This window comes from Leptonychotes weddellii, chromosome 1 (assembly GCF_054177405.1).
Source record: "Leptonychotes weddellii isolate Sample4059 chromosome 1, ASM5417740v2, whole genome shotgun sequence".
Taxonomy (NCBI): domain Eukaryota; kingdom Metazoa; phylum Chordata; class Mammalia; order Carnivora; family Phocidae; genus Leptonychotes; species Leptonychotes weddellii.
Window position 1 is genome coordinate 18104414 of NC_138369.1, and position 14839 is coordinate 18119252.

The 14839-nt window shown below is 57.9% G+C and overlaps 1 protein-coding gene across 2 annotated transcripts in view; it reads left to right on the forward strand.

The window, feature by feature from the left end:
* PRKCD (protein kinase C delta) overlaps positions 1-12024 on the forward strand; it is a 28337-nt gene extending 16313 nt beyond the window's left edge. Inside the window, exons 4-19 of one of the 2 annotated variants that reach the window (XM_081819138.1) lie at positions 618-817; positions 2267-2327; positions 2499-2661; positions 2752-2783; positions 3861-3946; positions 4199-4328; positions 5040-5140; positions 5569-5656; positions 5877-5974; positions 6134-6307; positions 6510-6601; positions 7157-7219; positions 8249-8387; positions 8544-8732; positions 9321-9449; positions 11521-12024. In XM_081819138.1, the coding sequence (XP_081675264.1) occupies positions 618-817; positions 2267-2327; positions 2499-2661; positions 2752-2783; positions 3861-3946; positions 4199-4328; positions 5040-5140; positions 5569-5656; positions 5877-5974; positions 6134-6307; positions 6510-6601; positions 7157-7219; positions 8249-8387; positions 8544-8732; positions 9321-9449; positions 11521-11679 (1904 nt within the window). In that variant the 3' untranslated portion in view covers positions 11680-12024. The remainder of the gene's footprint in view (positions 1-617; positions 818-2266; positions 2328-2498; positions 2662-2751; positions 2784-3860; positions 3947-4198; positions 4329-5039; positions 5141-5568; positions 5657-5876; positions 5975-6133; positions 6308-6509; positions 6602-7156; positions 7220-8248; positions 8388-8543; positions 8733-9320; positions 9450-11520) is intronic. The other variant, XM_081819140.1, reaches the window with a different exon arrangement.
* Positions 12025-14839: the final 2815 nt, after the last annotated feature.

Consider the following 14839-nt stretch of genomic DNA (forward strand, 5'->3'; position numbering starts at 1 on the left):
TGACTCATCCCTTAGGTCATAGCTGAGCTGTCCTTTCCTCCAGGAAGAATTCCCTGTCCCTTAGGCTGGGGCACATCAGCTGACCATGACCCAGACCAGGTCTAGAACCCTGGCCCTGCCTTCTTCAGTCTCATCCCAGCTGTGATTTAATGTTTACTTGAGGGATTAATGGGCTCGTGTCTCTGTCCTGGACTGGGCTCTCAGGGGACGGGCACTGGTTTTAACTTCTCTTTCTGCCGTGTTCCTCACCTCCAGTGCCGTGGCTGGCATGAGGGGCCTCGGTGTGTGTTCACTGAGTGAGTGCACGAGGGGAGGTGACAGCTAAGTGGGGCCAAAGGACGAGGGTCACAGGACCAGGGAGCAGCAGGACCTAGGTGGGACTTGGCGGGACATCCTAGAGGAGCTGCTGACAATTCCGTGTTCTGGAGTGTTAGCAATGACGTGAGGCTGGAGAGGTGAGCAGAGCGCAGTTGTGAAGGCTGAGGAGTGAAAATAGCCTCAGGAGGGCCCTCGGGGGGTGGGGAGCCAGGCCCACTCTCCGGGCTGAAGGCTGTAGGGAGTCGGGGGAGGGTGGGACAGAGGGGCCCCAGCCAGACCTTTGCCTGGCCGTGTTGCAGAGCGCGGGAAGACGCTGGTGCAGAAGAAGCCCACCATGTACCCCGAGTGGAAGTCCACATTCGATGCCCACATCTACGAGGGCCGTGTCATCCAGATCGTGCTGATGCGGGCAGCCGAAGAGCCGGTGTCCGAGGTGACGGTGGGCGTGTCGGTGCTGGCCGAGCGCTGCAAGAAGAACAATGGCAAGGCCGAGTTCTGGGTGAGGGCGCGCGGGCTGCAGCAGCGCACGCATGTGTGTGGGGTGTGGGCGCACGGGCTGCAGTGGCGCGCGCGCACGTGTGCACGGGGCGTGGGTGAGGGCGCGCGGGCCGCAGTGGCGCGCGCGCACGTGTGCACGGGGCGTGGGTGAGGGCGCGCGGGCCGCAGTGGCGCGCGCACGTGTGCACGGGGCGTGGGTGAGGGCTCGCGGGCCGCAGTGGCGCACGCACGTGTGCGGGGCCTGTCTGGCCTCCTGAGCGGCTGTGCAGCTGATACCAGCCCTGTGATTGATCGGTCCCAGCCCCTCTGAGCCTGTGTGCGAACCCGTAAGGGAAGCCAGGAAAAGACCCTACCTCAGGGGCAGTTGTTCAGGGGAAATGAGCCCCTGGATGCCAAGGGCTTACTGGAGCGCTGGGCACATGGTAGGTGCTGAAGAGAGCCACCCTCGCTACGGCGACTACTTTTTTCCCTTTTAGTTTCGTAGAAGCAGGATAGGCACATAGTAAGACATTGCAAAATGTACGTAGGGGGATTCCTGCCCCCGCCCCCCCCGCCAGGCGCCAGGCACCCATTGTTGCGAGTTCTGTTTGGAACCTTCACCGATATTCCAGGTGCAGGCAGGAGGCAGCACAGTTATGTGTCTTCGGCAGTGAGAAGGCGGGAGGAGGGGAAGGCCGAGGGCCACTACTCCCCTGGGGGAGCCTGGCCTCCACGCGCGCACGTGGCCCTGTGTCCCTCATGGCCATAGGATGTCCGCACTGCCAGGGCATCTCTTGCCCCCTGGGGTTACATGTGGGCTCCTGCAGCCAAGATGTCCCCATGGGAAAAGATCCTAGACCCTCAGGGACTCTGGTCAGCCTCCAGGGAGGCATGAAGGGACCAGGCCAGGAGAGAAGTTGACCCAGGGCTGTACCAACCCTTGGCGGGTCAGGCAGAGATACTTGCTGTGCTCTCTGTCCACTCCACCGAGGAACAATGTCAGGCACCAGGCGTGGGTCCTGGGCGCGGTAAAGGTCCTGCCTTCAGAACTGTGTAAGGAGACTGGGCGTGCAGAGCCCCCGCCACAGAGAGCACCGGCGTGGGGTGTCAGCATGCATGTGTCTGTGCCTCTGCATCTGCAGGGGCTGGGGGGGGCGCTCTATTCTAAGATCCTTGGGCAGCCAGGGGAGGGGGTGGGGAGTTTCCCTTCCCACTCTGTTCCTGGGCCATGTGGCCGGGCTGGGTGTGGGCTGGATCCTTTCACTTCCCCAAATGTAATAATACCCCTGGGGTGGGGGTGAGGGCAGGGCTCAAGGGCGGGGCCATGCCCGCAGTGGGCAGACAGGTGTCTGGCTAGGCTGCCAGGACTCCCTTGGGCTTGGGGGACCAACCATGGGGGCGGGTTCTGAGTCCAGCTTGGCTGGAGCCCGCCCTCATTGATGCCCCCCTCCCCCAACCCTCACCCCTGCAGCTGGACCTGCAACCCCAGGCCAAGGTGTTGATGTCTGTGCAGTATTTCCTGGAAGATGTAGGTAAGACCCTCCCTGGGCTGGGGACGTAGGTTCAGAGGCTAGAGCCAGGGCGGAAGCTTAGAGAAGCAGTCCCTATCAACAGTCTACCTGGAGCCACCCTGGGAGGGACTCCAGGAATGTTGTCCTTCCCCGGGGGCTGGGACTGACCTCTCATGCCTCCATGGTCCCCAGATTGCAAACAGTCTATGCGCGGTGAAGACGAGGCCAAGTTCCCAACAATGAACCGCCGTGGAGCCATCAAACAGGCCAAAATCCACTACATCAAGAACCACGAGTTTATTGCCACCTTCTTCAGACAGCCTACCTTCTGTTCTGTGTGCAAAGACTTTGTTTGGTGAGGGCTGGCTGTGCCTGCTGAGGGTGGGGTGGGGGTAGGGAGGGCCCCATAGCCAGCCCTGACCCCGCCTGGGGATTTGTCTTTCAGGGGTCTCAACAAGCAAGGCTACAAATGCAGGCGTAAGTGTCTCCTCGGCCCGGTTTGCACGCCCGCGTGCCCGCCAGCGCCCTGTGTCCCTGTGTTAGGACTGTGTGCCTGGATGGGGGCGCCCTGTGTGCTTGAGGGTGTGCGTGGAGATTCCCACGTCTGAGCGTCCATAGGAGAGCCACGTCCCGCGGGCGCACGGGCGGGCTTTGCTCTGCTCTCGGAAGCCAGTTCCCTGTGTCGCTTCCCCGCCCCTCACGTTCGGGAGCGTCACCCTGGTGGCCTGAAATGGGCCTTGGTGTCGTACGTACACAGAAATCCGCCAGTGCCACCCGTCGCGGCTCTTTTCCCCCAGACAGGCTGTTCGACCTTTTCCAGTACACCCCTGGCTGCACGCGTGCTTCTCTGGGGGTACGTGTGTGTCCAGGTACACACGTACACACCATGGCGGTGGCTCTGAACGTGGGCTCTGGAGCCAGATGGCCTGGGTTCGAATCCCAGTTCTGCTGCTTCCTACCTGGAGGGCCTTAGGCAGAATGACTTAACCTCTCTGTGCCTCAGTAAAATAGGGATAGTAACCATTATGAAGATCAAATGGGATAAAACATATAAAGCTGCATTTTAGGTGACAGGCACATAGTAACAATTCTATACAGAGAGCCCACTGTCGTTATTATGCATCAGTACGTATGTCCCAGGGTCCTTGGGTTGGGTGTGTGTGTGTTGGGTGTGTGTGTGTGTGCAGGAGCATGAGAGAGAGCTTGGGACCCGTTTGCTGTCCTGCCTGTGGTCCTCTTGTGGCGACACTCCATGCCCCTCACTGCTGCCCCCCAGCTGCCCACTAGGCCCCCTCGAGACTTCCCTAATCTCTGAGATCCTCCGGATTGGCCTGTCCTCCCTGCCACTATTCTTCCCAGGCCCGTCCTGCCAGGGCAGGCAGGAGGAGAGGAAAAGCAAGCTGTGGGCCCCAGGCCTGTGTGGGGTGAGGGGGTGGGCGGTCAGGGAGAACAGTGGCTTTGTAGAGGAGGGCTGGACTGGCCCAGTGGCGCCAGCTCACAGCCCTGCCCCTCCTGCTGCCTTCCCATCCCCCTCCTGGCCTGTGCCTCCTCAAGAATGCAACGCGGCCATCCACAAGAAATGCATCGACAAGATCATCGGCCGGTGCACGGGCACTGCAGCCAACAGCCGGGACACCATAGTGAGGCCGGGCCCCGGGGGCGGGGCCGGGGGGGGCGGGGCCACCTGGGAGGGATTCTCCCCAGCCTTTCACCGTGGAGCTCACCCTTCTCCCCATTTTTCCTGGTCCATCCTGAGACTTCTGGATTGCCCAGTCCCCAGTGGAGCCCTTTTGGGTATCTTGCCATGCATGGGGTTGGGGGAGAGCTAGGGGTTGAGGAAGGAGCTGACGCTGGCCTGTGACCCTCAACCTGTGACCGCCCCGCTCCCCCAGTTCCAGAAAGAACGTTTCAACATTGACATGCCGCACCGATTCAAGGTTTACAACTACATGAGCCCCACCTTCTGTGACCACTGTGGCAGCCTGCTCTGGGGGCTGGTGAAGCAGGGATTAAAATGTGAAGGTGCGTGCTCCCCAGCTCTGGGGGCTCGGACAGGGCAGGAGGGCCCTCCCCGCTGGCGCCGACCCACCCAGACCGCGTAAACTCCGACTAACTAATGTAGCCGTGGCTCCGTGGCTGGAGGAGGGGGGCTCGGTGGCCCCTCTCCGCTGGCCCCACCACGTCTGCCTCTCCCGGTTACCTGTTGTGTGACCAGGCGGCCCCACCCCTCCGAGCTCAGTGTCCTCATGAGTAAGGTAGGGTCAGAGTCGAGTGGGGCCCAGAGAGCCGTGAGGGGCAAGCAGACAGGTGTTCAGCCGAGACCTGACGCACACTAGCAGGTGCTCAGCAAACGTGCCTCACAGACCCCTGCCCCCTCCCCACGCTTTAGCGAGGCGGAAACAGGAGACCCCCTAGAGGGAAAGTGACTTGTCTAGGTTGTCCTAGACATTCTTTAAAGGGTTTAGAATCAGACCTCATAGCTTCTGCTTTTGCTTTTTCTTCTTTAAATAATGAAAAATTGGAAGTGCTCATGGTGCTTCAGATGCATTTTTTTCTAAAGACAGGAAACCCAGCAGACCCCACCAAAGGTCTGCTTCCTCCTACTTTCTCCTCCCCTCCTCCCTGCCCTTGGCTGAGCCTGGGGGAAGGGGGACAGTTCTTCCGGAGCCTGCTGGTGGCCTGCCTGGTCCTGTCTGAGCAGGGGCCCTGATGGCCCTGTCTACTTCCCCCCAGACTGCGGCATGAATGTACACCATAAGTGCCAGAAGAAGGTAGCCAACCTCTGCGGCATTAACCAGAAGCTCCTGGCTGAGGCATTGAACCAAGTGAGCCAGGTGGGCAGGCACTGTGGGAATCCTGGCGGGGGGTGGGGGGGTGGGGGTGTTTATGGAGGTGTGGGTGGGGCTTGAGGAATGCCATAAAACTTCCAGGTAAAATTCTAGAATCAATTACAAGCGAAGGCAACACAAATAACAATCTATTGAGTAAGTGGTTGGGAGGGTGGGGCTCAGTGTACAAAACTTTTGTTTGTAATCAGTGCCTTCCAGACCATCAAGGTGTCCCTGTGCCACAGGAAGTGTGCGTGTGTGTGTGTGTGTGCATGCACGCGCACGTGCACTACCTGGAGGTCCTGGGCTTTGCCCCTGCTGGCCCCCATTGGTTTTGAGAGTAGATTTAGGGATGGTGGGGGTCCTCCCTCTGGGCTGGGAGTTCTGATGATGGTATGACTGTCTGGCTCCCCAACCTCTATCCCGTCCTCCAGAGACCCTCCCGGAAATCAGAAACAGAGACTGTTGGAATCTACCAGAATTTTGAGAGGAAGCCAGGAGTCTCTGGAGATATTGTTCCAGGTGAAGCTGGGCCCATTTCCCCCAGGAAAGCCCCCACTCCCCACGAGGACTCGAGATGGGGGCCTGACCTCCCTCCGTGGCCAAGACCTGAGAGGAGGCACCACCTCTGGAGAGGGAGCCCCTTCTTCTCTGAGGCCCCTCACCCCACCCCACCCCTTGGCCCCAAGGGAGGGGACTCAGCAGATAGAGACCTGAGTCTAAAGCACCATCTCTTGGGCAGACAGCGGGACCTACGGCAAGATCTGGGAGGGCAGCACCAGGTGCAACATTGAGAACTTCACCTTCCACAAGGTCCTGGGCAAAGGCAGCTTTGGAAAGGTAAGGGGCCGTTGGGCCTTGGGGCAGCTCAGGGGACCTGGGCCCAGCAAGGGCACCTGTATCCCCACCCTACCTGGCTTCTTCCTGATGGGGTGGGGTTGTGGTACCCTGGCCCTTTGGCCTGGCTTTCTCCTGCTCAGCATCCTGCCTGCCCATCAGGTGCTGCTCGCAGAGTTGAAGAGCAAAAAGGAGTTCTTTGCTATCAAGGCCCTCAAGAAGGATGTGGTTCTGATCGATGATGATGTGGAGTGCACCATGGTGGAGAAGCGGGTGCTGGCACTCGCCTGGGAGAATCCCTTTCTCACCCACCTCTTCTGCACGTTCCAGACCAAGGTGCCCGGCTCTCCCACTGTTATTGCCTCTGGAGCCACAGCCCCTCCCTCAGCCCCCCGGGGCAGGGCCACGTCCCCCCCGCCCCCGGGTCCTCCAGGGCAGAGGTGTCCCCTACTTCCTGTTGGGGCTTGCCCTCGGTGGCCCTCAGTAGAGAGCCTTCTGCCCTTTGCTGTGCCCCTATTCACCCCTCTTCCGACCGCAGGACCACCTGTTCTTTGTGATGGAGTTCCTCAATGGGGGCGACCTGATGTACCACATCCAGGACAAAGGCCGCTTCGAGCTCTACCGTGCCATGTATGTGAGGGCCCTGTTGTGGGGGGGAGCGCACTGCTGGTCTACCATTTGTTCCTTCTTCCCTCTCCCCGGAGAAGTCAGCCTGGGCTAGAGCTGGGGATGGGGAGACTTGGGGTAGCTGGGACTGTCCCCAGCATATGGGAAGCCATGGATGGTGAGTGAGTGGCTAGTGTCACAACACAGACGTGCCAGGGTCCTGTCCCCTCCCTGAGCCTGGGCCTGGGCAGCCTTGCAGATGGTCATGCTGTACAACACAGGACCCTGGTGTGTGGCCCCCAGACGGGCATGTACCCCCCAACTGTGTGTGTGTGCACATATGTTTATCTGTATAAAGGTGTACACTCTTAGGACAGAGCATTGTCTCATTTGGAGCTTTTCCTTCATCATTTTCTTTTTAGCCTTGTTTGCCAGCCTGTTCCTGCCTGATACAGGCCCAGGTTGTCCATGGAGTTATTTGCAGCATTTCCTGACCCTGGGGGCGGGGATGGGGGCCCAGGGAGAAGCAGGAGCTGGTCATAGAAATCCCAGAGCACTTTGTCTCTCTTTGTCCTCCAGGTTTTATGCAGCCGAGATAGTCTGTGGACTACAGTTTCTGCACAGCAAAGGGATCATTTACAGGTGCGGGGGTAGGGGGGGCGTGTATTGGGGGGGTTTTAGGAGGGAAAGCTCCAACCCCATCATATCCCCCAAAATGCTCTGCGTGAGGCCCAGCCCAGCCATGGCCCCATCTCCACTCGGAGTCAGGCTTTGGTTGGGTATTTGCCTAAGCCTCCTACTCCATTGCTCGGATTCCTGTGGCCCCTCTGCTGAGGCTGGCCCAGCACCAGGGACTGGGAGCTCGTTGCCCATACTTGGCGCCATTGGCGGGAGCGCAGAACTGCCTGGGACGCCGTCTCCCTTCCTGGGAGCGATCAATCTTGCTCCCGAGCCCCATCTGAGCTGTCAGTAGGGCCGGCTTCCATCAGTTCTCGCCCAATAAATGACAGTCCCATCCTGCAGTGAATGAGTAGGGACCCCATCAATAAGGCTGATGCTGAGCTCTGGGCACTGGTGTGGGACAAAGCCAAGATGCCTTGTCAAGGGGAAATGGAACCCATGGGACAGTGTGGATCAAATGTTGGCGCTTGGGTTTGAGAAGGTGCTGGGGGGAGCCACACACTGTAGTGTGCTTGCCTGTGCCTAGGACCGCTCTGGGGTGGGCCTGGTTGCCGAGGTTAGTGAAGATGGACTTCTGCTGTTTGCCCTTTTCTAGTACTCCATGTGCATCAATTATCTACTGAAACCACAAACTGTATAAAACAGTCCTGGTCCCTGCCCTTGTGGAGTCAGGCAAACCCGAGCCCAGGGCCATGTCCGCGGCTGACCGCTGGCTAGGTGACCCTGAGCGAGTGACGTCACCTCTCTGATCTTCAGTGTGGGCTTTAGGAAGTCAGGTGGTGTGTATTCAGCACGTGGCACACCAGCAGGTGTTTTGCAGGAAACACCTGTTTTTAGCACCTCTTTCTCCTTTGGCTTCCTTTTCTCTTCCTCATTGCCTTGTTCCCTGGGGGAGGTCCTAGGCTTACAGGGTTGGAAATGGAGACTTGGGGGCTGGGAGGAGAGGAGGGGAATTGGCCCCCGGTGACTCCCTTTCCTGCCCCCTCTCAGGGACCTCAAGTTGGACAACGTGATGCTGGACCAGGATGGCCACATCAAGATTGCCGACTTTGGGATGTGCAAGGAGAACATATTCGGGGACAAACAGGCTAGCACGTTCTGTGGCACTCCTGACTACATCGCCCCTGAGGTGAGTGGGCATCCTCCCGGCCACCAGCCCGCTCAGATACCTTGTCCCAAGAGGGTGGGAGACAGTCCCGAGCCACAGGCGGGAGCATGAGGAAGCCTGGCCACGCCTCCTGCTCGGGGGCTCCTCTCAGCTCCGGCCCCCCTTCCCCTGCCCCAGATCCTGCAGGGCCTGAAGTACTCATTCTCCGTGGACTGGTGGTCCTTTGGAGTCCTTCTCTACGAGATGCTCATTGGTCAGTCCCCCTTCCATGGTGACGATGAGGACGAACTCTTTGAGTCCATCCGTGTGGACACACCGCATTATCCCCGCTGGATCACCAAGGAGTCCAAGGACATCCTGGAGAAGGTGGGAGACTCTGGGCCAGGCTGGCTGGGTCAGGGCCCAGCAGACATGCGGGTCATAGGTAGGCCAGGAGCCCCTCGTCCCTGGAATGCAGCCTCACTGACGCTCTGGTCCTAACACACTGGGGGTATTGCTCGCTCTCCACGTTCCCAAGAGCTCCTGAGTCCACCGCGCCGAATCAGCCTGGTACAGTGATTATGAGCTTAGGGTCAGGAGACAGACCTGAAGCTAAACTCTGAGTCTGTCTCCTTATCTGCCAAATGGAGGCTGTGGGAGAACCTGCCTCGCAGAGTTTTGGGGAAGGGTACTCGGGTCTGTGCTAGGCAGATCGTGAACACCCGGTAAACACCACTGCTTTTGCTCACAGGCCCACGGCAGAAAGTCCCGGCAGGCCTCCTGCATGGCCTGTTATGTCTGGGGGACCCAGGAGGGTAGCAGGCCAGAGAGGACCCTCTCAGGTCCAGAGGCCCTGGGCTGGGCTACAGGGCTGGGCTAGGCCCGCCTGGACAGCCCTGGGCCTGCTTGGGGTTCGCTGAGACTCTGGATTTCCCGACGTCCTCGGGGCTAACCAGGGCCCCTGCTGGGTTGCAGCTGCTTGAAAGGGATACAACCAAGAGGCTGGGAGTGAATGGGAACATCAAAATCCACCCCTTCTTCAAGACCATCAACTGGACTCTGCTGGAGAAACGGGCCGTGGAGCCGCCCTTCAAGCCCAAAGTGGTAGGTGATCCCACTCCTGTGGGGGCCACCCACTTGCTGTTGCCCTCCACTGCCTTCCAGGCCCTGCCTCTCCTCTTGCTTCGTTTGCATGTTTTCCTCCTCTCCATTCTTCCAGCAAGCCTGCTTCCCTGGCAGCCCCGGCACCTTCTGTCTCTGCCTCTACCTTTGTGTTCTCACCGCACAACCCCCTTCAGTCAGTCAGTCAGTCAGTCAACAAACAGTGGGAACTGTAGATCCAGCCACCCGTCAGTAGACTGTCTGCAGGGGACTATGCTTCGGGAATCAGAGTTAAGGCCTCTCCCTCCCTCCATCCACCCAATCCATCTTCCAGTACATCTTGGAAATGCTGAGTGTTGGGTGCAAAGCACAGAGCAGGAGGCCCAGAGCCAGAGGAGCTCCAGCTCCTCAGAGAGATAAGAAGCTTGCGCACTGATGATTGTTTATGATATAAGACAACAATGCAAGAACTGTCACAAGACCACACATGATCAGTTGTCACCGGGGGAGTCTGTCAGCAGGAGCCCAGATGCAAAGAACGGAGTGGGTCTGAGAAGAAGCGGGATCTGGGCGGGGCGGGGAGGGCAGCCGGGGGGCGTTCCAGATGGAGGAGGGATGTTCCCACAGAGGCCCAGAATCTACAGAGGAGCCAGCAGGAGAGCAGAGGCAGGTTGGGGCCAGAATTCTCAGATAAGGAGTTGGACTCCGTGGCCCTTCTCTGACCGCAGCTCTTCCCTCTGGCTTTCTCTCTGTCAGGAACCCCCGGCAGCTTGTGTAATGTGCCCCGAATTGTCCCTTGAGGCCGGAGAGCTTCCCCAGCTCCAGGGAGCTGAAATTCGGGGGCCTCCTGGGCTGGGCACCTTATTACTGGGCCAGGCTGGCTGGAGGAAAATCACACAGTCTGCTCGCAGTTTCTTGCTTTTGATAGAAAGAGGGGTAGATTTCTTTCTCTGCACCAAGAAGCACAGGGCAGGTGTGTGGGTCCATGGGAAATGGTCGGGGGCCTAGGGTGAGCTGTCCGAGGGGACCTCCACACCAGGAGTGCACACGCCGGGAAACGGGCCCAAGGCTGACAGTTTTCAAAAGAAGTCAGAAATCTGGATTTTTACGTCAAATTGCCCAATTTTAAAGTAACTGGCTCAAATCTCATTAAAACCCAGTGCCAGTCAAAATGATTGTACCTGCCTGCTTAGTTTGGCCTAAAGGCCACCGGCCTGAGATCTCTTCTATTCCCATTTCATTGTATCCTCAGAAGCAGAGAGTTGGCAAACTTTTCCTGGAACAGTCTGATGGTACATATTTTAGGCTTTGCAGGCCAGACGGTCTCAATAAAGCAGCCATAGAAAATATGTCAATGAATGGGTATAGTTTTGTATGAATAAAACTTCACTTACGGACACTGGAATTTGGGTTTCATCTCATGTTTACATGTCATAAAATATTAATCTCCTTTTTGATTTTTTTCCCTAAGCACTAGAAGTGTGAAATCTGTTCTTACAGCTCTTGGGGCCTATAAAAACAGGTGGTGGGTGGGGTTTGCTCATGGGCTGTGGTTTGCTGGAGTCCCGTTCAGGATGATGCCACCTCTCCTTATCCAGGCCCAGGGCTCTTTGTTGGCTTCCTTCATCCCCTTGGGGGGATGATCCACTGTCCAGCTGGGCTTCTCTTAGGCTGTTAGGAGAGACTCCTTTTCTGTACTCGCCCTCTCTCTTTTTTTTTTTTTTAATTCAAGTTAGTTAACATATAGTGTATTATTAGTTTTAGGGTAGAGTTTAGTGATTCATCAGTTGCGTATAACACCCAGTGCTCCTCACATCGCGAGCCCTCCTTCATGCCCATCACCCCGTTACTCCATGCCCCCCACCAGCCTCCCCTCCAGCAACCTTCAGTTTGTTCCCTAGAGTTAAGAGTCTCTTACGGTTTGTCTCTCTTTCTGTTCTTAATAAGGCCAGCTCTGGCCTGGCCCAGCACCACAGGGATTTTGAGGTGTGTGGGAGGCAGTCTTGGGAACCTGGGGACCTTTGGAGGGCCGCCCCTTGGGTCCCGCTCATGTGCCACTTCCCTCTGCCCGCAGAAGTCCCCTGGAGACTACAGCAACTTCGACCAAGAGTTCCTGAACGAGAAGGCACGTCTCTCCTACACTGACAAGAACCTCATCGACTCCATGGACCAAACAGCATTCGCTGGCTTCTCCTTTGTGAACCCCAAATTTGAGAGATTCCTGGAAAAGTGAGGATTCCAGACATGCCCCCCAGCCCAGCCCAGCCGGGGAGCCTGGGTCAGCCAGCATGGCCTGCCCACACAGCCTGGACAGAGCAGGCTGGGCGGCGTCCCCCTTCATCGGCACCTGCCCGCCTCCCATAGTTAGCAACAGTGTGATTGTCTGGTTCCTGCTGCTGCCGCTGCCTGGCCCCCAAGAGGGGCCTCAGCTCCTGTCTGACTGGGCCCTTATGGTACTTCTGTGAACTGTGTGTGAATTTGCTTTTCCTCTGCCGTCAGAGGGAAATTGTAAATCCTGTGTTTCATTACTTGAATGTAGTTATCTATTGAAAAAATATATTATATATATATACACACACACACATATATATAATAGGCTGTATATATTGCTCAGTAGAGAAGAAACGTATGGGGGACTGGTGATGTGTTGATTTTTTAAAATACATATATATACACACACATATACACATACACACATATATATATCGGAACAAAAAAACAAAAAAGGATCACAAACTGTTTGAACCGCCAGGTTCTTTTATCTGTGTGTCTAAATAAACACCGAATGGTACTGACCTGGCTGTCAGGACACGGCTGTCCCAGGAAGCTGCTCCCACCTCTGGCAGCCCTGTCCTGGAAGCTGAGTGAGCTGTTAGCGACAGACACAGACCCCTGGGTTTTCATGCAAATGTGTTTGTATTTATGGGTTTCCTGTGGCTCCGGGGCCCTGGGCCTGAAGAAGAAGGCTTTTCTGGGTGGCTGAAGGGATCCCTGAGTGTGTCTGTGGGGCGATGGATGGGAGGAGGTGGGCCCAGATGCAGACAATGTGTCAGGAGAGTGCGGGCAGAGAGGCGTGAGCAGAGGCTCGGAGGCTGGCCCAGACTGGGGAAGAGGACAGGGAAGAGGAAGGAAATAGAGCTCAGGCCTCAGGCCCATCTGGATTCAAATCCCAGAGTAGCCAAAAGACGTGGGCATGTCAGTCGTCTTAAGCCTCAGCTTCCTCATCTGTAAAATGGGGACAAGGCAAGGTGATGCTAGATGGAACTCCACTTCTCATTGTTATGTATCCCTGTCCCTGCCACAGAAGAGCCTGTGTTAGAGTTCTAGAATCTACCTCTCAAGAGTCCTTGCTACCTGGGGAAGGGGAGAGGAGCAGGGAGGGAGAAGAGGATGAGAAAATGCTGAGTGGCTGTGTCGAGGCTGAGGGCCATGCTCCAGTGTGCCCGTGGTGCAGTGAGGACAGGGGCTCCAGGAGTCAGAGGTGGCGGCCCTGACCCCTGAGCCTGGGCAGCTCTCCCTTCCCACCACCTCAGGGTCTCCCACTCTCTGGCTCCCCCTCCCTCTGTTCCCCTGCTCTCCAGGGTCCAGCCCCTCTGGGCCAGCCCCTGGCCCTCCAGCCCTAGAGGTGGGCCAAGTGCCCCAGCGCCTGATTGGCTGGCCCTGACAGCCAGCAGCAGACTTCCAGCAAGTTCATTTTTCTGGGCTGAGGTACAAGTTTCCAAGGCTGGAGAGAGGTGGGACGAGGTGGGGCTGGTGCTGGCCAGGGGAGGGGGCTGTGGGGATGGGCGGGGCAAACTCCCTAGACAGGCTAAAGTCCCCCTCCCCTCTCCATCCACCAGCCATCCTCTTCAGGAAACACTCTGGTTGAATCCCTGCCCTGCTCTACGGCATGGAAAAGCCCGGAAGTGAGGCTTGGTCCCTTGGGCTCACAGTCAGGTGGGGGAGCCAGCAGGGCATGGGATGTGCTGGGGCACCCTTGTCCCCGACACAGGCGCCAAGAGCTCCCCTGGGGCTGTCCAGAGTGGGTTTAGAACAAAAATACGGTTGGTTGGTGTTTGAATTCCAAGGCTCTCCCCATTGTCCGTCAGCTCCAAGGCAGAGCCTTGCACCGAGAACCCCAGCTTCCTCCTGTGTGGAGAGGGCTAAGTGGAGGGCGGCAGGGAGAACATGGTGCCCAGAGTCGGGAGCCTGGAGTTTGAGTTTCCACTCTGCCATCCACAAGTTTTTTCACTGGGACTCAATCCCCTCATCTATAAAATGAGACAATCCTGCTGCTTGGAGGAGCTCCTGGTTCTGGGGATCCCCTTAAGGACAGATGCTGGTCCCCCACGGTGCCAGGCAAAGCCCAAGAAAGGGCAGGGGCTGGGCCTGTGAGGCCCACCTCAAGCAGCCGGGGGACGGCGACAGGGAAGCGGCCGCCGGGATGCTGCCCAGCTGCCTGGGAGGCTGGAGGCTGAGTGCCTCCGGGCCTGTTCTCAGAGCTGGGGAGGTGCCAGGCCTGACCCAACGGCCTCAGGAAACGCCTCTCGTGGCTGGGCCCCGAGCCACATTTTCCCTGGAATCTGGGGGTCCTCTAGAAGCAGGCAGTCTCCTCCCCTCCACCTACCAAGCAGGTGTGCAAACAGCAGAGCCTTCGGCCCCCACGGCCAGGGCCAGGTGGAGCGCTGTGCCCACTGCACGCCAGGCCCCGCCGCCAGAGCTGGGCCGGGTAACACGGATGCAGGAGGGCTGGGGGGCAGGAGCATGGGCTCTGCTGTCAGATGGTTCTGGGTTCAAATCCCTAGTGTCCCTAGTTGGTGACCTCAGTGAGTGACAACCTCCCAGAGCTTCAGCTTCCTTTTCTGTCAAATGGGGATAACCGTGCCGCTGTGTGTGGGAGAGGATGAGGTTTGTAAGTGCACCCCATGGACACACAAATATGCTCCGTAATCAGCAGCCACTGTGACTCCATCCCCTCAATGGGATGGAACATGCTCAGGACGGAAGACCTGCCAGCCGGGCTTCTCACCGGACAAGGGGGGGGGACCACTTGGCAGTTTGGATGAAAACCTACGAGGCACCTGTCCCCTGTCCCAGCCATTCCCCCTTCTTAGGCAGAGCTGTGCAGAGGACCCTCACCCACAGGCCCCAGGAGGCTGGCCCAGGATGCCCGCCATTGCATAGATTAATTGGGAAGTAAGCAGAAAGCCCAGCAGTAGGGGAGCTGACTGGATACCAGCAAGGCCGAGGGACCAAAACGAGCAAGTTAGAGAGAAAGGTTCAGAATGATTCCACCCTGTAGTTCCATGTGCCAGCTTAGGAAGGCACCCAGAGGTCCGGAAGCAAAGGGCGGGGCTACAGAGAGGGGTGAATGAGTGAATGAGTGAATGAATGACCACGCAAGTCCCTATCAG